We start from the raw sequence: 22,214 nt of genomic DNA, 5'->3' as shown, positions 1-22,214 counted from the left end.
ATTGTCATCATGATGCTGGATTCAGTGCAGGATGATGCTGTCAACACACACGTCACAAAAGCACAAAGGATGTTCTGCTGTGATTGTTTCTCCACTCAATGAGCAAGTAGCTCTCCAGCTCATTAAGACTGAGCATCGCTGCTCTAGAGGGCAAGGATTTCTTCTTCAACAGCATTGGATGTCTTTTCACCTGAAAGGGTTACTGCACTCCTCTGGTGGTTAATTGTAACTTCCAGAAAGTTATTCCCTACAGGTTAGAAAATGAAATGGCTGAGCCCTGGCTATGAAGAGAGGCATCATTACAGTTTGGTAGCACATATGAAGTCAGAGATTGAAGAATTTATTTCACGCAAGGATCTTTTATCCTTCACTAAAATCGAAAGTGTTCAGATTTCACTTATCTCCAAAGGTGTCCAGAACGACTCTGATCTTTCTTGCCCTGGCAGACAGAGACATTTCATTAGTACCATTCTCATGAAAGCACTGGGAGTCAGGATCCCAGAATGACATTGGTATAGTTAGAAACACAGGGACGCAAGTCAGAGCTACATGGAAAGGATGGCTGAAATTAAAAGGAACAGAAATATTTGTTGTGAGGGGCAAAAATATAGTCCAGAACCAGAACATATTTGCTCCTGTAAAGTTTCCTTTCATTCAAGTGTCCACCAAGGCCTATTTCTTGAGAGCAATTGGTGAGCTAGATTTTTATTTCTTCGAAGATGACTAGAGTACTGACCAAATTTAGATAAATTGGATTTAACCCTCTGTTACCTATTTAGACAGATAGGAACCTACAAAGTCTATCAGATTGCTTCAGCCAGATACCAGAGAGAGGGAAAATGAACAAAAGAGGAAAACCTAATGAAGATGATGGAAACAAGAAATGTAAAGGAAGCAGACTTCTGGGATCATCACATACAAAGCAATTGGTTAAACGGAATACGAACTGCAGCTGCAAGTTACTCTGGAGAAGCAATGAACGTTAAAGATAGATGTTTCTGCAAACTGAGAATAATGAGGCCTATGCAATGCTGGTCTGCAGTCTAGGAGGGATAAGGTTTGCAATTTTTAATCTGCTTGGGGAGGCATGGATATTTTAATGTCATTTACCCATGAAAATCCATGAGTACCAAACAATATAAGTATCTGCTACATTGTAACATTCTAGGAATTGTCATCTGGACTAGAATGAAAAATAAAAAACCATAAATGATTTTAAAATTTATTTTAAATCAATTTTAAGAATGATTTTTTTAACATCAATTTGGGGCAAAGGTTTGGGTCCGCTCTTATTTTGTTCAAATAGTTTTGAACATCCCTAGTTAAGAAAAATGACAGATCTGAATCAAAACCTTGGATCTGAACACTTTTAGGAAACTGCAACCTGGGTCCACTTCTGCTTAAGAAAAATCAAATGATGGCGAATGGTAATAGCTGAAAGGTTTTAGGATTATGTGCAGGTATCATTTATGCAATGAAACAGGAAATTGGACAGCAATGTCAACAGAAGGGACAAAAGCTTCATTCAAAGTGTGTTTTTTTACAAATTTGCTGCAGAGGAAATTAATCTGAATTGACTTCACAATCTATATAGTTTCTTTTTCCCTGTTAAAAATATTGTCTTTATTCCTATAATTACAATTCATGCATAAGAAACATTAATGAATGGTGAATAAGAAAAACAGTTATTGAAAATTTGAAGAAGCTTCAGCAAAACACAGGAACATTAAAGTACTCTATATATTCCATAACTGGCCAGGTAAATCACGAGAAAGGGAAGGGACAGAAAAATTAACAGTAGCTATCTAATGGGAAGAGGATGAGGAGGAATAGGAAAGTGAGTGAAAGTGAAATGGGAAAGGAAGATGAAAGGGAAAGGCAACCAGGCCACACCTTAGCTGTGTTCACTATTAATGAATTGTTTCCCTCTACAGGTTGCATAATGACACTTTCCCTTGAACCCACCCTGTTAACTATTTATATTCCCAATATGGCAACTTCATCTAGTAGGTGGAGGCCTGGAATGTGAGTCAGGAGACTTGGGCTCTGTTCCTGACCGACACTGAGTCGCCATGTCACTTCACCTCTCTGTAATCACAATGTTCCCATTGGCAAATGATGGCTATTAATGCTTACCCATCTGGCTAAAGTGCTTTGAGATCTGCAGATGAAAAGCCCTAAACATTATTATCATTACATTCACAAAAAGGATATCAGGGTTCTATTCAATTACAGGTCACATTCTAAGCATCCCCAAGTGCCTGGAAATATCTCTCTGCTGAATGGGAATACACTGAAGGAACATACTTAGCACATCTACCCACCCATGCCACACCCTATTGATTTAAAGGCACCCATCCAATAACACAAAAATACTCCATGGAAATCCAGTAGCAAGAATGCATTTCCCATTGGGGTCCACTCAGTCAGTAGCTCCCCAAAGTGAAACATATACCCGTCTCCAAAAACAATGTTATAAAAGGCACTTGACTGTAATTTATTCTGCATCTCAGGCAATTTTAATATTTACAAAACCAGACATTAATGGTGTAGTTCAGTGGTTCTCAACCTTTCCAGACTACTGTAAACCTTTCAGGAGTCTGAAGCCCGAGCCCTGACACCCGGGGCTGAAGCATGTAACTTAGTTTAACAGGGCCACCGGCAGCATGGGGCCATAGACAATTGCCCTGCTTTCCACCCCCTAACGTCAGCCTGCACTTGCAACCCCCTCCCCCACCTCAAACCCATCCCACAACCTTCCCAGGTTGAGAAACACTGATCTAGATGAGGTGTGTGTACCCCTGGAAGACCTCTGTATACCCACCTCTGGTTGACTACCACTGTTTAATATTCTTTTCCAAGTCAGCTGTCAGCCTGCACAGTGGTATCCTCTTATATACCCATCGTAAGCTGCTCTTCGAACAGCTTTATTTGCAGCAACAGAGATGGAAGTTTTACCACAGCCAGATATTAAAACACACAGCACAGTGTATCAGTGTGCAACAGTGGTTTGGTAGTGCATGGGGTTCCAATGATCACAGAGATTCCAAGCCTACTGAGATGAGCTCAGTCATGAGTTAAAAAAAAGCCAACCCATATACTTTCCAGCTGTGGATATATTAAAAATTCAGGTCTTCCCTGTGATTTTTACTTCGAATTGGTGTGATTGCTTCAGCTTCAGTGTGAATAATTAAATGACACCTGCCCTTTAACTTGTTTTGATCCCATCTTTTTTCCTTTGTGACACAGCAGATAAAGGATGTTGTACACAAATAAGTTGCATTGCATTGTACAACATAACTGGAGTTGTAATGCAGGCTGACTGGAAAACCCCAGAGATATGATTTGCATCTCTTGGGTGCATAAGAGAGTTCAATTCCCTTGTTAATACTACCCACAGACTCTAAATACTGATGCAGACATCATTAGAAGGGAAACCAAGTCATGGAACTACACATCAACCAAATGCATTGGAATTAGCTGGCGTTTCAATTTGAGAGAGAAGCTCCTCTAAGAAACCCCCTTCTCTGTGTCATTTCTTGTTACTCTTCTCTGATTCATTATATGTGGAAATTCCCCTTTCATGCTTTGGGTGGGGTCAGCTCCAGCAGGCACAGGAAAATCACAGCCAGCTGTTACTGTTATAGCTGATACCATTGCAGGGGAGACCGTTTGTGGTTTGAAGGGTAAGGAACTGACAAGCACTTAGATTTGACACTCACTGCTTTGCTACTGAGATTGTAATAACAGCCACGGTAGCCATTATAAATTACATACCAATTTAATGGCGGGGGTAAGGCTTTCTTTGCAGGAATTATTGGTTCTTTATGAGTGACAGGCAATTGTGATTTAACAGCCCAGTGAAGTGCTGGATTTGCCTGAGAAATGATTATCAATTACACCAAAAAGATTGGTGATGTCAATTGCCAGTAATCCATAAAGAATGGCCTGAAAACCACCAAATGTATTAGGGAAGAAGGATGGTTTTGTGATTAAAGGCAAAAAATTAGTGGACAGGAGACTGAGTTATACCAGGTACTAATGATGGCCCCTTTTAAAACAGGGAGCTAGTGATGAAAAACTCCATCTCTCTCCAATTCCTGTTAATAATCCAACCCTGACTTTTGACTTTCAAGATGAAATTTAAACTTCAGTGGCTCTTGAGTGACCAGATAGCAACTGTGAAAAAACGGGACAGGGGGTGGAGGGTTAATAGGTGCCTATATAAGAAAAATTCCGCCAAAACGGGACTGTCCCTTTAAAAATGGGACATCTGGTCACTCTAAATGGATCTACTACATGAATTCCAGTGTTAAAATAGACATGAGTATCTCGGCTGTCTGTGAGCTGAGGGGTAAAAACATTATCTACTATCAGTTCTTGTTTACTAACTGGAGTTAAGTGATTTGTAGCGCTTATATCTGAACTATTTTTCAGACCGGCAGCACTGATCTTTGAGAATTGTAGGCTATTGCTGCCATTAAAGCCACTATATAGATAATGTGACTGCTTGATCAAGGCCACAATAAGGAACTCCACTGTTTCTTGTATCCAATCCAAACTTTTAGTGGTATTGATTTGTCGGGCCAATGCACTGTTGCATTCTTTTTAAATTTAGGAAAGAATATTACAGTGGGCAGTGCCTGTTCCATTATTATCCTCTCTGTCAAATTACATACACAGTAGGTAATTATGCAAATTCAATTATGGACATGTATAAAGCAATTAAAATGGATGTCTAGGTTATAGATAGATAGATAGATAGATAGATAGATAGATAGATACGCAAGTATTTAAGGTATAGATTTCCTTTACCCAATTCTTACTCTGTATTTTGAAAGGATAATTCACTCTCACAGCCAGAAACACCGAATATACAAGAGTACAGTAGTTGGAATGGAAAAGGGCTGCTAAAAAACTGTCAGAATCCCCCAGAGTCCTTCAAAACCATGGGCAACACTTCTCTGCTGACGATTACTTTTCCCCACCTCTATTTAGTCTGCCTCTTTCTCTGATGTTTCCTGAAGCTTAATATGTTCAAAACTAAACTATGTTTCCATCAAACCATCTCTTCTCTGGCAACACTACCATTTTCTACTACCTAATTTTTGCCTGTGAATCTGCTCATATCCAGACCTTCACCAAATCCTCTACAGCAGGGGTGGCCAACCTGAGCCTGAGAAGGAGCCAGAATTTATCAATGTACATTGCCAAAGAGCCACAGTACTACATCAGCAGCCCCGCCATCAGCTCCCCCTCCCATCAGCTCCCCCCCCCCACTCCCAGCACCTCACACCCACTGACAGCTCCACTGATCAGTGCCTTCCCCTCACAGGGCCTGTGACAGAGCCAGGGGTTGAGCAGTGAACACCCCAAGGCCCATTGGAAAGTTGGAGCTTGTAGCTCCAGCCCCGGAGTCGGTGCCTATGAAAGGAGCTGCATATTAACTTCTAAAGAGCTACATGTGGCTCCGGAGCCACAGGTTGGCCACCTCTGCTCTACAGTGTCTACAACCAGGGCCGGCTCCAGCACTTGTGCCGCCCCAAGCAAAAAAAAAAAAAGCCGCGATCGCGATCGGCGGCGGCAATTGGAAAAAAAAAAAAAAAAAAAAAAAAAAAAAAAGCTGCGATCGGCGGCGGCAGTTCAGCAGCAGGTCCTTCGCTCCTAGAGGGAGTGAGGGACCTGCCGCCCCCGAATTACCGCAGGTGCTGCTCCTCTCCCTTGGCCGCCCCAAGCACCTGCTTGTTAAGCTGGTGCCTGGAGCCGGCCCTGTCTACAACATGTATTTCTTTCTCTTTAACCCTACTGTCAAATCTGTAGACTATGCTCTAGCTATATCCCTGCTGTATTACTGCAACCTCTCTTCTCTCTGGACTCTACTTCTCATCCCTCTTATCCATCCCTCTTATTTTACTGCTTTTCAGACAACAGCTTCCCAATTCTTCTACCTCCGCACTAGTTTCCTCTATTCTTCCCATATAAATAAATGTCAGACTTCTCTTCTCATTCAAAGAGCTCCATATCTCCACCCTATCTCTCGGTCCATAGTTACCTTTTACAATACTCCTTACATATCATCCAAGCGTCCCTCTTGACTACTCCCTTCATCCCCTTTTCACCTTTTTGGTGTCTTCCATGCTTCCCTTTACATTTGAAACATCTTTGCAATTATCCAAGTAAGAACAACAACCCACTTCCCTTTGCTCCTTGAAAATAGACCTGAGAACCGATCTGTTCCACAAAGAATCTCGCTGGAATGGCTGCATGCTGGTCTACACCTTATTGTTCTGTATGGTCTCTAAACTCTTCTGCACAAGGATTCTGAGCATTGTTTGGCACACAGTAACTACTGAAGAACGCTGTGTCCATTTGTGGTGCAATATAAATAGCAGCAGCAATAATAATAATGTTTCAAGTCCAGGTCCTTATGAGTGCAGAGCATAGTCCCACAGAGGAGGACATATCTCAGATATGGTTCTGATCCTTCACTTAATCTTAGCTGAAATGATGAGTTGCTTCAACAACACTACACGCAACAACACACCATGTGTGTAAGAGAGCTTAGCTAAAGGGTTTTCAGCACTGTGATGCCATCCTCTCCCACCCCCCAGCATCCTCATTTAAGCCTCACTCCCGCTCCCTCGGTACATCCCCAACTGTGGTCCGTTGGCTTGGCACAGAGAGCCTAAGGGCAGATTTGTACCCTTTCCATTAAACGACAATGGCAGCTCAAGACAATCTTTATTAAAATCTAGTTACTGAGAGCTTTGGGAGAATAGCCAAGGTATACAATGTTACATCCTTCCTGAAATAAACTAGCACAAAGGGCTTGTTTGAATTGTTTTATGTACAGGTTTGCATAAGAGATATATAGCCTAAAAGGCAGGTAGGATCTCTTTTTCTCTTTGACTGATTGATAAATTATAGTATCCCTTTCTTTTCACCTCCTCTTGTGGTGCAACTTTGGCCACCACTTCTATGCAGACGGGCACTCTGCTTCTGTCTCTCAATGACATTCCCAGCCCTCCTTTTTCTTTGCATCTTAGATCTCTGGTACCGCTCCATCTTCTTCCAGTTTAGGGTCAAATTCTGTCACCAGTCACACTTATGCTACCCAACTAGATGCAAAGAGTTTGGAGGCCATTGACTTATATAGGTTTTGTGGTGGGGGTGGAGGGAGTCTCCAGATAGGATGTCCTCTTCCCTACCTCCTGGGCTCAAGAACTTGGGGTCTAATCTGAAGACAGCAATCGGTGTCCATTGATCCTGATCTTTCCATTAGCTACCGTATTTGCAGGCCCCGTGCCTTGACTCTAAGAGCTTGTCTACACTTAAGAGTTGACACAGATTATGGTAATTTAAAGTGCAACCGCTTTTCCTGAATAACTCCATGTGCAGACACTGTTGTTCCAGAATAAAAATATCCATTCATGGAGTTAATCGGGATTTCTTAAGCAGGAAAAACTTTGTTTAAACAAGTCCTAACTCTGCTTAAATATTAATCATTGCCATCATCACTTCCCAACTGAACGAGTGAAACCTACCCAGCCTGCAACTGAGACCTGGTAAGCAAACTAGAGTGTCAGAGATCGGTTTGAACCAAAATTTCAGATTCAAACATTTCCAAACTTTAGAAGAATTCAAAATTGGGACCAAATCTGAATTTTGCACTTCAGGCCCTTTCTTTTAAATATGTTCCAAATATAACTGCTAGTATTTTGTGATGCACTGTAAGAAGAATGCTATAAAAAAATCGGCTGTAGTTTTAAAATCATTAATGACTACAAAGGCAGGTTGGAATGCACTGCATACCAAGTACAGTATACTATAGCTATAAACTAATACCTTACTAAGCCTCTAAAGAAACTTTCCTGTGGGGCATACGTGAAGCTTGACATGTTTTTCCTAACTGCACTGAGGACTAGATTATGGGGTTTTCTTCTCTCTCTCTCTCTCTCACAGCAAAAGTGTTATCCCCAAAGTAAGTGCAGATTGTGTTTATTTATGGCACTTTTGGCAGTTCACAGAAGGATAAATTAATTGAGCAAAGGATAACCAAATCATCTTAATCATTATACATTATATACACATGCTAAGTCAAAGTCAAAGTTCTAGCCACACCTTAGATATACCTCAGACAACACTCCAGTCCTTCTACCTGAGCCTAAATGAATTATCCAAGTATTTGATTTTAGTATGAAATGTACACTTAGTATAACAGGAAAAATATTTCAGAATACAATGCATAAGGCTTCTCCAGCTATCACTGATGTGTCTGGAATTGTTCATTCTGACACACCCATTCACAGATTTGCACAACTGGAACCATTAATTGGTGCTCGAGTAAACAAGAGGTAAACATAAAAGCACTGAGGTGACAGTGTCTATGACAAATGGATTTTGTTAGATTCCCAAGAACTAGCTAGTAGAAAACCAAGGTGGAAGGATAATCGTTTCCTTCCAAACCAACTCAAGGCAATTTCTGTTACAATGGGACTCTGTTAAAGGCACAGCTATTTCCCCCAAACACCGTGTGCCTGCACCACATCAAATTTTAAGGTCATTTTGTCTTCCTGGGCATCTGATTTTCAGATTTTTAAAAATTGTGTGCTTTTATTTCTGAAAGAAGTTATTTATTCTGGTGTTGGTAGTCACAGTATAAAAGTATAGAAAGCGGCTTACTCATCTCCATCAAACTCCTTTGTTTCCTCCAAAACCTCACTAGTTAACCCCAAAAGAAAGCTTTAGAGATAGGTCAGAAAAATGCACCATTGCCATAAAACCCCTTCCAGATTTCAGTCACAGTTCATAGCAGTTAAGTTTCTTTTCAGCATGCCTGTCCTAGTTTTTGCATCCCAACCCTGTATTCATTAGCCTTTAGTTCAGCTTGTGTGAACCTAATAATACAGCTATTGTATGCCAGGAGGGTTGGGCTCCCCCCCACCAACTGTCTGTTTTACAACATTGGTATAGCAAAATAAATAAATAACAGCAGTTTCTACAGTTTAATTTACAACAGCTCTGCTGAAAATCAGTTGCCTATTGTACTTCAATTCTTAGTTTAAACTTAACTTTGATGATCTACAGTTAACTTCTCAAGTATTTGTAGCTGTGCTTAACATACACTCTTTTTTCTTGCATGTAAAAAGAAAAACAGCACAAGTATAATTTGGTATGATTTGCACTGGAAAATAACATAGATAATAAAACTTTACTCAAAAATGTGCTAGTGTGACAAGCAGGCTTCTAGCTGGCTGGCTGGATAGCAGCTGCAGTCTGAAGCATAACTTATTAGCAAACATTAGACTTTTCATTCATACACTACTTACGTATCTCTGCTAGACAAAGCTGCAGCAAGCATAATCCAAAAGTTGCACACAACAAGAACTTGCTCATTGTTTCTTCAGAGTTACTTTGCCAAAACTAAGGAGATCCTTGAAGGGTGCACAAATCAAAAAAGCCTAGTTCAGCCTGCAATCAATGAGCTCTGAAGTTTGCTGCGGTTTTTATTCGAATTCTAAAGAAATTGAAGCAGTGACATAACAGGGAGGGGGAGCTGAACCAAAAGTCACACCCATGTCGAAACAAAACTAGACAGAGCAAGGGGAGGGGGTGAGGGGAAGCTACTGAGTAAGCAGCTCCAGCAGGGTTTTAAAGAGGCACCAGAACTTTTACTCATGAGTGTAATATTACCGCTTCTCAGGGCCGCCCAGAGGGGGGGCAAGTGGGGCAATTTGCCCCAGGCCCCAGAGGGGCCCCCACGAGAATATAGTATTCTATAGAAATGCAATTTTTTTTTATGGAAGGGGCCCCCGAAATTGTTTTGCCCCAGGCTCCCTGAATCCTCTGGGCGGCCCTGCTGCTGCTGCTTCATTGGAAAATTTCTGCAACATCTCACGAGTTAGCTGACTGACTTATCAGCATCCACTCCCTTAGCCTGTTTAAAAACCTCTTTATTATAAGAGGCAGGAGAACATAAAATATCTGAGTTTTAGAAAACCACCAAAGCATCTACAACTCTCAGAACATTTCTAAATGACATTTTTCTCTTTCCATTTTCTCTCCCTCATTTTCCCGTGAATTTAGCACTGGTGAAAAAGCACTAGAGTGACAGCACAGGGGTATGGTGTCCAGGTGAAGCACAGGTAGATTAGATTTCCTTCACACTTACCTTCTGCCAACATGCTTCTGTTCTGATCTGGAGAGACCACCACTGCAGAAAGTAGGAGGGTACAGCTCAGTCTCCATGGCCCATTCAATTCATGGCCTCTCTGCAGACATCGCCAACAAGAAAGGTAAATAGTGCCAGTTATAATGGTGGGTTGTTTTGTGTCAGAGACATCAGACACTCGCCGGGAGCTGGGTTGAAACCAATGATTCCTTATTTTTATGGGGTAAGGGGGAAGGACTTTATTACCAAAAGACAATGGAAGAGTCAGTGAAAGTATGCCACTTTCTATTTTCTATATGTGCATATACTCATTGCAGTGTGGGGTTTTATGTTAATGTAATGCGGTTGAAAGGTGCCAATGAATGTTTATGCAAAGGAGAGTACAACGTGGGCACTGAAAGTGTAAGCTACCACCATCCTGCCCTGTCCTGTTCATGCAGCACAGTCCATCCATACCTCCATCTCCCATCTGATATCAGTTATAGTGGCGGCTCACATGAAGTAGACATCACTTTACTCAGCACTGGGCAGATACCACAATGCCCATTACACATCAACCTTTAACAACGAGGAGATGGCAATGGCTTTCAGTCACTATTGATAATATTTAGTCCTGCTTTGAGTGTAGGGGACTGGACTAGAAGACCTCCTGGGGGTCCCTTCCTGTCCTACGATTCTATGATTGATTAGGGCTAGATTTCAGTGAGCAAACTAGAGATTAAAGTTTCTGTATCATTTTACTATTGATACTGTTGAACCATCTGTTCCACACATTAAAGATCTTTTATATACATTTTTAGTTTTGCATAAGATAAACAATGGAAAAGTACAGAGCACAGGTTCTCCCAGCCACAGGCACTAAATCTTTACAGAACAAAGGAAATTTCAGGACTTTCACTTTTTAATGTGATTTGGGAAACAACACACTGTTTCAGGATGAGCCTGTAAAACTTAGCAGGAGACCCAGTGCTTTCACATACAGGGGAACAGCAAGTTCTCAATTGGCAAATAAAGGTGCGTTCAAGGACACTCTTAAATAGTCTCCAAAGGAAAGTGATGGAAGGTCCCAATCTGGGGCACCTTTCAAACTAGGTTGGACAAATCCCTAGGAAATGTATTATAAAGCACTGGATTAGGCCAGGATGGTGAGAGACAATGAATGAACTGGATCATCTAATAGGTCTTTCCATTATCTAATTCCATTATATGAAACAGAAAATCCAGAGTGAAGTTAGGTTCTGGGAGTATTTACAATGCAGACATAGTGAATATACTGAGAGCAGTGACTGCTTTTGTAAACATTTCTAATAAATCATACTAAAAGATGGCTGGCTGCTCCTTCCTCAGCTAGCCCCAATTTTAGCAGCAGCTCTAGGATATGTAATGGGACACTGTCAAAGTGGAAGCCTTTCCTCATATCATGCAGAGTTTTATTTCTTATGTATCTTACAACTTCAAAGTTACACTTTAAACATATTTCACTGTGTGTATATATTGATTTCTCTTTGTTGAGGCATGTTTTCTAATCTTTTAATCATTCCCGTGGCTCTTCTCTGAGCACTCTCCAATTTATCAACATCCTCTTTGAATGGGGACACCAGAACTGGTCAGAGTATTCCAGCAGTGATTGCACTAGTATCAAATGCAGAGGTAAAATAACCTCTCTACTCCTTATTGTTTCAAAAGAAAATGTGTATTGTTCAAAGGCTTATAGCCTGTTGTGGGTGTATTATATCCTGTATTTCTCCACTTGCAAAGCTATACTGCCTTTGGACTATGGGCCAGATTATCAAAGGTTTAGGTGTTCTAGGATGCATATAGACACCTAGTGGGATTTTCAAAAATCTGGCCCTATGTGTCTAATTGGCTTCACTCATTGGAAGGAAAACATATAACTAATGTTGTAAAAACTCTAAAAAACTACATGAAACAGCTGTTTTTATACATAAAACATCACTGTTTTAAGGCCCAACCAGTGTTAGAAACAAAAAGCCAGCTCTTCAGCTGCTGTAAATTGGAGCGTTCCATTGACTTCATAGAAACTATGCCAATTTACAGTGGTTGAGGATCTTTCTCAAAAGCCTTTTCCCTCTGGAAATGGGAATTCTTGGCTTTCTATTGGAATAAAGCTTCCACTTCTAGCCTCTATGGGTCCCAAGACAACAGATCATAAACCCGTCACTCATCTAGGACTGAATATTGTCTTTCCTGCACCTCAGAATAGTGTAATTTTGGGGAAAATCCCACACTGGGGTGGGGTTTGGTTGGAAAATATTTCTTTGGTAGATTGTTGTATGGGACTGTACAGGGATTTGGAATGTTATAAGTAGTCCAGGTGCATAGATGGATTAGTGCATAGTTCAAGAGAGGCAGCCAGAGGTACATGATAAATGCAATTTATCACATGGATGTCATCTAATGTGATAAACGGCAGAGCCAGGTGATAAATTGCATTTAGTATGTACTTTTTTCCACCTCACCTGCCCTCTGCCCACTAATTCATCTCCCTGGGACTTATTCTAACATTCCAAACTATTAAGCAGCTTCAAACAGTTGCTTTTAAACAATACCTGCCACAAAACTATTTCCTTCTTTTCCACCCAAATGTGGAATTTCTCCCCCAAAAATACATTGGCCTGAGGCGTAGGTTGATCACAATTTAGCTCAGATTTAGGGTCCACAATGCTAGAGGGCTAGAAAAGGGAGCTTTGTGACATCGGAGAAAGGAGTTGCCTACCGTTTTAGTGGAACATGCAGCACTTGTGTTTAACCTGAGACAGCACCATGACATAGGCACATAAAAACCCTGGGCCAGATCCTCAACTGATGTAAATCAGTACAATGCCATTGACTATGATGGTGCTTCACTGATTTACCAGAATTGAGGATTTGGTCCCACGAAATTATTAGGTACCAAAAGGATATTTCTATAGGCAAATCTTAGAGATTTCTAAAATATATTTCTTAGAATTTTTTTACTCCCTCTGTCCTCTGTACAGTTGAATTCATGGCACTAAAAGAACTTGGCTACAAAGACAGAAAAACATCAAAAATAACACAACTAAAAATGTTAAACTCTCTCAAACTTTTCTAAAATGATTTTTCTGTAAAACATCTGGAATATGGTATAGAATGCAAAATGGTATCAAGTACTATAGAAGTTTTACCATTCATTCAAGTACCTGAATAACTCATTCTTTGTTTCATCATTCATAGTAATGTAGCCATCACCAATTCATGCTGATAAAATCATTATTATGGATTCTGGATATATTTTTGACCTCCAGTGAAACTGTGTATGTGACTTACAGCAGTATAAAAAAAGATATTTGCACTGGGATCCTCTTATAGAGTGAAATTCTGGTCCCATTGTAGTCAATGGCAAAACTCCCATTGATTTCAATGGGGTCAGGATTTTACCATGGTATTTGTGTTATATGCATATAAAGATGTATACCGTAATGTGTATATTAGAGTTTGTCAAAAAATTTCAGTCAAAGTGGACTTTATTTATGGGAAATAATTTCCCCATGAAACAAATGTTTGCAACAAAAAATTTCCTTTCTGTTAAAAAAAAAAAAAGAGAGATTTTGTTGAAAAAAATGAAAGCCAAAAAATTTTCAGTTTTAACATAAAATTTTCCACTTAGCACCAAAACCTAAAAATATTTCAAAGAAAAAATATTTGTTGATATTTTTTGTGGGAATAAAAATAATTTCCCAACCACACACACACACACACACACACACACACACACACACACACAGAGTATAGATGCACAATAGAACCCTCTGTGAGTGATCCCGAATACAGTGAAACTTTATTCAAAGTAGAATAATAACATTGTTTAAGTGGGTTGCGGTGCACAATTTGTAACTGAACCTTAGCTCACAGTAAGATGTCCTGTGATTCAGAGTAAGATGGTTTCATTTTCAAAACCTTTTTTTACCCTTACCTATAATCACAGGGGGGGGATTTTTTAATCTGTTTTGCTCCTCTGTTCCCACTCTGAAATCTTGTTTGCTAAATTTCAGCCTAGCTTTAATTGTCATGGCTAATCCTGAAACAAGTTTTGTAATGGAAATGGTCCTAAAGTTTCATTGTAGCAAACACTGCTGAAGTGCACCTTTCCTTGGGCTCCAGGAGCGGACAGGGAGGGGATAACAGAGTCTGTGCTGAGTTAGAGAAGCTGCTTTTTTGGCTTGAGGGCAAAGCACTCCCTTTGGAAGCTGGGCACCCAATTCTACTCCCATCAACCTTCTGTTCCCAGATGTAATTTACAGCCCGTGTCCTGCACAGAATTAGGAAGATGAACAATGCCCCCCCAGTTGTTTACTTCTAAAAAGAAAAGCAACCCAGAATGGTACCTTCATGTTCAGACTCCTCAGCTCTCAGTCTGCGTTGCTGCTTTGCCTCAGTTCTCCCAACCACGAGTTAGAACAAAGCAAAGACTACAATGGCCTCAGATATTCAAATTTATTGTCAAGGACACTTTACAAACGCCCGTCTACTTTAGAACACGTGCCTCCACCAGTTTCCTTAAGTTTAATGTTTAATCAAAGCATTTGGTCCCTGGCCAGCCCATATAGCCTGCAGCACTGCACAGAGAAGTAGTCAGATTGCCCATCCCCCTTTATAATCTGCCAACCATCTACCACTTCCTACATGTGTGCTTGAGACAGGGGTGCATAGTGGGAGATCCACACAGAGCACACAAGAGATGCAGTCACAAGCCAGATGTGTGTGCTAGCATGCAGCAGAGGCATATTGAATGCATTAGTTATTAACCGAGCCAACATTATGTGGAGTTTTGGGGGGAGGGGAGGAATAAACTCTCTCTGTAGGTGGTTGGAATCATTCCCTCTGCCACCTCAGGAAAGCCTGACGTGGAGTAATGAGAACCTGAAAATGTATGTCTTGGGGTATAAGCTGCCACAATCCTCTTGTCCCTCTTTCCTTTCCAGCTTAGTAATAGGTGGAACATGTACATATGGGTCTCTCTCTCTCAATGTGTTTTATTCTGTCCCTCTTCTCTCTCTCCTTCCCTCTGTGCCTTTACTTCCCTTTCTATTCCTCTCCTCTGAGACGCTCCTCTCTCCCTCATCCACAGTCTCTCCAGCCCTCGCCCATTTACCTCCCCTTCTTTCTTCCCCCGCATCTCATACTCTTTCCCTGATCCCAGACCTCTCTGTGCTGTCTCTCATCTCATCTACCCTTCCTCCTTTGTACACTGTGTATTTGAATGGTTGGGCCAAACTTACGCAGTCCCAGCACAACGTGTGAGCCAAACAAATGCACACATTCCTGCTGCATGGGTAAAACTCTACATTTGCATATGCAAAATGTTAGCTGCATGTGCAAATGGGTGTTTTTTCTCCTCGGTTGCCCAGTATGGGCCTGATCCAAAGCCTTTGGAAGTCAAAGAGAGTCTTTCCATTGATTCAAATGGGATTTGGATCAGGCCAGATGTTCATCCAGGTTTTGGGGCAAATGTGGGGTTTTGTCCAGTCACATGCAGTGTGCGTGGCTCATCTGTTGCATGAACATTTTTCTCTGTCTGTGGGAATAGGGGTGGCATCGCATGGTCAGATTCACAGCCTGTGATAAATACTAAATATGTTACTACTTTAAAAAAGCAGAAGCCAAAATCATGTTGGATTCGTCTGTGTGACAATTACTCTTTGCACAGTAACATGCTGGATGTGCGCTGCCCCTGTTATTGATACAGCAACATTTATGTTGTATACCAAACGCAAACATGCAGGAATTAATTTTCAAGTATTTCCTTTCCATTAACAAACAACTTGTTAAACCATACATAGTCTGTATATAAACAGGCACAATAGCAGTTTGGCTGCCAACCAGTATCTAACCATCAGTACGTGACCCCAGTGCAGAGTAAATATGAATGAAAAGCATGATATTTATAGAGACCATAATAGGCATGTGTTTGTTTTCAGTGACTAAGGTAATAGCTGGTTCCATGCGGGAATTGGGACGGAAGGTGCAGGCGTGTGCATTGCATGTGACAGATAGCATATGGGGGAAGCATAGTCATAGACTACCGGTTTGGAAGAGTTATGTTTTACCAAGTAAATTAGTGTGAGGAAATATGCTAAGTCTGGTTCTCCTCTGAGAATAATAATAATCCCTAGCTCTTATATAGCACTTTTCCTCAGGGGAGATCTCAATGCTTTACAAAGGAGAGCAGTATTATTATCCTTGTTTTACAGATGGGGCAACGGATGAAGGAGATGAAGTAATTTGCGTGTGGTCACCCAGCAGGCCAGCAGCACGGGGTCTCCTGAGTCTTAATCCATTTTGCTATCCACTATCTGAGTGCATTGCTGCTTCTTCCTCACCAGAACAGCTTCTTCTGCATTTTCAGAGTCAGATCTGCTGACTCTAGTGACAATAGGGTTTTCCTGATTTTTATTCCTATTAGCCCCACAGAGTTAACACAGCTAAGATTTAGTGAGCTGGATTCTATTCCTTCCTGTGGAACAATGAGAGATTTAATCATTTACACCTCTGAAAACCCACTGAGGGCAATGGGACTGCACTGGTGTCTCCAAAAGCCCAGCTAGAAGGCAGTGAACCTCCAGAGATGTTGACGGGGGCCCATCCATTATTATTGGAGATGATGCACAAAATGGAAAGAGCCCAACCTGGTTCTTATAGCCAAGTCTGAGTTTGCAAATTGCAATGATGACAGTGAGAAAATCTTTTTATTTGTAACCTGCGCACATTTGATGCGGAAATTGCTGGGAGAAAATAAACGTGGCTGATGAGTGAAGTTTTTTCACTGTGTAATCAGACAAAACTGCATAACTGTGGATGTCTCTAAAGACAGTGTTTTGTTAAATTGGGTGGGTGGGCAGAAAAACAAGGGACATGAAATTATGCGAGTGGAGGGAATTTCCACAGTTTTGCACATAATTTTGCAGACAGATAGAGAAATAGGTGGAGGGGTCAGGGAGAGTTGAATGCTATCATAAGACAGTGAACTAATCTTAGAAACAGGAATTGCCATATCAGAACACATCAATGATCTCTCTAGTCCAAGGTCCTGCCTTAAACAATAGCCAGTGCCAGATACTTCAGAAAGAGAAGAAAACACTCATAATGCACCTCATTGTGCAATATGATACCATGATGGGAAAGAGTTCAACCACATACTATACCTCATTCACTTTCAATGCACCATTATAGTAAGTGTCCTTCTCAAGGGCCAATAGAAGCTGAAGCTTATATATTACCTGTCTTATTGTGTTCTTGGTTCTCTAGGACAGCAGAACTCTTTTAAAATTTAGTTTGAATTTGAAGGGCAAGTTCCAGATCTACAATGGACTGCACAAGAATAGGAGCCAGGATTGCTGGAGTTCCAGTTTCTGCTTTGGCATCAACTCTCTGCATGGCCTTGGATAAGTCAGTCTCAGGTCCCCTCCTGTAAACAGAGATAATAATTATAGTAGAGCAACAAGTGAAAATATTTCCTATGAATATTAAATTAAATTTGAAAATGCATCTCTAGTCAATTGTGGATGCAACCTTTAGGTTTGCTTTTTACAGACATTTGAGCTTACAGTCATTCAGCAGACATACACACAGAAAGGAAACGCTATGATCCAACAACCATCAAGTGAATTTCATTTTTTATTGAGTTGTAAAAACAAACAAACAAAACCCTGTTGGTTAATTATGTAAATCATCCAATCAGGGAACAAAAACAGTATCATGTGACCTAGATAGCTAAACAATACAACATGGGGAACAGGGATGGTTGCATATCCCCCTTTTTTTTTCCAACCCACTACTTGTGAGCTATTAGCATGGAAGAAAATATTTGCTAAGAAATTTACAAATGAATAATGGGTGCCTGAAAAATTTACAATCTGCTTATGAACATTTCATTTGCAGAAAAAGAGGTGGAACATGGCGATTAATAAGTTACTGTTATTTGTTCGACTTTAATAATGCTACTTACCTATTGTAACTATTTCATTGAGGTGTGGGGAGGATTAAATAGTTCAGGTTTGTACAGCATTTTGAACTATAGCAGTCACTATCTTTTAGAAAACCTCTCTCCCTACCTTGAGGAAGACGTTAGAATAAAGACCTTTATACATACAAAAAGATTAAGCTGGTATAGTGTACTCCACCCAGACTGCTTTATTTAACCATGTTGCCACCCTGATTGCTTTATGTAATTACTGTATGAATTTAACGAAAAGGCTCCCTGAGGGGAAAAAAACAGTCCTCTTAGTCTATCAGTTCTGGTGCTACAATGAACTCTATATGCCATAGTTTAGATAATAGAAGATGCTCTCTAAAAGCATGAAAAACAGACCATACAAAATGGATTAAGGACCCCTGGAACAAAACAGGATAGGGTTAAATCACTTATTCAAAGGGCCTTTTCTGAGAGAGGAGGCGAGTCATCGTTTAGCACTAGTTAGCTACAGTTAGCAGCACTGCCTAGTGCCCACAAGCCCATCTCAGCCAGGAAGCCAAGAGCTAGCCACACAGCTTCAAAATATGGACATTGTGCAGCAAATTCTGTTAGCAGGAGTCCAGTGATATTCTATAACTGCCTTGGCAGAACACATGGAAAGTGTGACAGTGCAATGAACTCCCCCAAGGGTACAAAATCCCACATGACAGATGGCATGCCTTAATCCTTTGGCTGTCATTTAGGTGAGAAGCAGGGTGGGATGAGTTTTAAGATGATGGGAAGAGAAACTTTCAGGAAGTCAGTGGAGTTGGTACAAGTGCCTGTAACATGCATCCAGAAACACAATTATGCTGTGGCTATTCCAGCTTATCCAGGTTTCAAGCCAGTGAATTCCATTCTTACTATCAGGTATTCCAGGTAGCCATTTTGCTATATTTTCTTTCCATTTTACCTATTTTACAGTGCCATGTACATCTAAAGAAATAAGAATAATATAGGTTTGTTCATCCTAAAGGATCCCAGACTCTGCGTAAAACAAGATTACTCATCTACTACTGACAGGCAGCCACATCTAGCGTGGAGTGTGGTAGATGCTTGACACAACACTGTTTTAGGGGGAGAAGCAAAGAATAACTTCTGCAATTGTTAGTACAAGATACAGTTTTATATAGTCTGTATGCAATTACGTGAGTTGGAATGTGGCCAAGACTCTAGGTTAACAAACACACCCACCCTTGTGCAAAATGGAAGAGGACTTCTAATGATCACGGCCTAGACTTCTCACTTAAACACCTCTCCTCCATTAGTACATTATCCTTTCCAATGTACTGAGCCGTTGAATCAGTTCTAATGAAGGAGGAAGACAGACACTTTCTAAGTGCTAAGCATTCCATCCCTGAGCATTTAAGTATGTGAATAGTCCAAATACATGCTTAAGTGGCTTGCTGGGTTGGGGTTAGAGTTGTTGGTGATCCCTCAGAGTTCAATGATAATGGTCTTCTAATAAAATGATAGCTGGTTATTTCTGGTGGACCCACAGCTGATTAATGAGACCTAGCTGGGATCCACAGACCTTGTCACAGTTGCGGCAGAGTGAACAGCAACTTGCAGAATCAAGTCCTGAGTCCCAAATACCATTCCCTGAATTACTGGTGACTTTCCAGGGAGGTCTTCCATTGAAGTGTGGACCAGGCCTGTCTCTGCTTCATTTATAAGACCTGACAAGATCACAGCTTGAATTGGTATAACTTCAGCCTATTCAATACTGGATTTTGGCTTTGCCATGTGCTAAGCAATGAGAAATGTTTTTTGTTTCTTTCCCCAAGGCTGTGAGAGGATTTTTTAGAGACTCATAGAAAGGAAAAATCGAGGTTGATCATCAGGAAGATCTTCCTACCAATGAGGTCAATTAAATTGTGGGACAGCCTCTCAACGCACGAGAAAACATACTTCAGGGAATAACACTACACCTACAGAAGTATGGACAAGGTGATCTAATAGGTCTTTCCAGCTGTAATGTCTGTGATGCTATGATTCACTTAAGAGTATGCCACACCTCAAATGCCACCAGAGCTGAAACCTGTCAAACCTGAGCAGTAATTGCACCAGCTCTTCCAAGCTCTTACCACAGACAATGAGGATTTCCAGTCTCACAGTGTTGAGGCTGAAATACAATGAAAGCAATTAGAATATAGCCCAGCTGAATCTGAAGGCTTGTCTACACTTGAAAGTTAATTCAGATTAAGGTTGGGTATGAATTTAAAGTTCAATAGCTGGACTTGACCAACTCCATGTGTGGTCACTCTATAATTTAAAAAGGTCCTGTTTAATTTAATCGGAGTAGGTTAAGCTAAATAGGAATAAGGTACTCTTTTTTTCCCCAGAATAAAAGTGTTCCCACATTGAGTTGGTCAGGACCAGCTGATCAGGAACATCATTATGTCTACACAAGTACTGAGGCTGCCTGTAGTTTGCTCCCTGCATCTGAAGAAGTGAGGCTTTTTTACCCACGAAAGCTTATGCCCAAATAAATCTGTTAGTCTTTAAGGTGCCACTGGACTCCTTGTTATTTTTGTGGATACAGACTAAGATGGCTACCCCCTGATACTTGTAGTTTGCTTGTTTTCCTTGGAAGGATTGATGGGCCACATAGGTCTTTGGGAAAAGAGGACTTTGCTTTTATCCTGCCTAGCCTCTGAAATGGACACCTGTCACACCATTTACCATCTCATGGACATGGCATCCTACACATTCCTCCAGATTTTGTTTTATGGTCTCTGAAGAGCCAGGGATTATTGGCATTTGGCCAAGTACTAGGGCAAAAATGAAGAAACATGCATTTACTATTGAAGCTCTTTCTTCTTTTTTGTGCTCAAAAATGGGAAAGTGAATTGCTAATTCAACCATACCCTCAGGGCCGGCTCTAGGGTTTTGGCCGCCCCAAGCAGCCAAAACAAAACAAAACAAAAAAAAGCCGCGATCGCGATCTGCGTCAGCAATTCGGTGGGAGGTCCTTCACTCCCAGGCGGAGTGAGGGACCGTCCGCCGAATTGCCGCCGAATACCTGGACGTGCCGCCCCTCTCCGGAGCGGCCGCCCCAAGCACCTGCTTGAGAAGCTGGTGCCTGGAGCCGGCCCTGCATACCCTCCTTTCTTCAATCCCTTTCCCTTAACGGGCTGACACTATACAGGCACCGGCTTTCAATTTTCCCTGGGGGTGTTCAACCCCTGCTCAGCTCCAGGCCCCACCTCCACTCCACCCCTTCCCCCAAGGCTCCACCCTCCACCCAGCCTCTTCCTGCCCTCTCCCCCAAGTGCACCCCATTCCTGCTCCTCCTGCTCCCTCCCAGTGCCTCCTGCACGCTGCGGAATTGCTGACCTGAGGAGTTGACTGGCAGGGTCACCAGCAGACGGGAGGCCCTGGGGAGAGGGTTGAGGAGGTAACTTGGCTGCCGGTGGGTGCTAAGAACCCGCTGATTTTTTCCATGGGTGCTCCAGCCCTGGAGTTCCCACAGAGTTGGCGCCTATGTGACAGTATACGCAGAGTTGTGCCATGCAATTAGCACCTTGCTGGATCAGGCACTTTGACAAACATTTTCCACTTTCTAGCCATACACTGATTCAGTGCTTGGTTGTAACAAGACTAAGAGAAAGCAGCAGGTCTGGAGTCTGTCTGAAGCCTCCCATTTATCCACAGGCCTTGTAAAGAACAGAAGCTGGCATAAAACAGATTATCAAACCACAGTATGTTCAATCAAAGGCATGCAGTCGTCCTTAGCCTCAGTACATCTCACTGTCACACTAACTTCACGTTTTCTTCATTACTCTCAGTGCAGACAGCATATTTCAGGAGCAAAGGCCAAACTTTTCTGATGCCATGCATATGCTGGGTAACAATTTTGGATCCTGAAGTCACATGGGTGGGATGGTATCTTTCCTAAAACATTTCATAGAAGAACATGCCACAGGATTTAAAAAACTTTAATCCAATACATCAGAACTGCTGTGGGCCTCCATTTCCAAATATTAGGACTATGAAAATTTCTTTCTTGCTGGCAGTATTTTAATGGGACCAAAGAAACTTTCGGTG

The 22,214-nt window shown here is 41.4% G+C and overlaps 1 protein-coding gene across 49 annotated transcripts in view; it reads right to left on the bottom strand.

Annotated features, from left to right (window-relative positions):
* Nucleotides 1-14,778, bottom strand: part of CD44 (CD44 molecule (IN blood group)) — a 106,704-nt gene extending 91,926 nt beyond the window's left edge. For 15 of the 49 annotated variants that reach the window (XM_065592693.1, XM_065592696.1, XM_065592712.1 and 12 more), the window contains exons 1-2: nt 14,539-14,777; nt 10,172-10,271 (exon numbers count right to left, since the gene is read on the bottom strand). In XM_065592693.1, the coding sequence (XP_065448765.1) occupies nt 10,172-10,271; nt 14,539-14,544 (106 nt within the window). In that variant the 5' untranslated portion in view covers nt 14,545-14,777. Of the gene's footprint in view, nt 1-9,329; nt 9,621-10,171; nt 10,272-14,538 lie in introns of those variants that run through there. The other 34 variants (XM_065592731.1, XM_065592735.1, XM_065592729.1 and 31 more) reach the window with 11 other exon arrangements.
* Nucleotides 14,779-22,214: the final 7,436 nt, after the last annotated feature.

The sequence above is a fragment of the Chrysemys picta genome, chromosome 4 (genome assembly GCF_011386835.1).
Source record: "Chrysemys picta bellii isolate R12L10 chromosome 4, ASM1138683v2, whole genome shotgun sequence".
Classification (NCBI taxonomy): Eukaryota; Metazoa; Chordata; order Testudines; family Emydidae; genus Chrysemys; species Chrysemys picta.
Note: the sequence above shows the minus strand (reverse complement) of the source record. Positions and strands in the feature narration are given on the sequence as shown.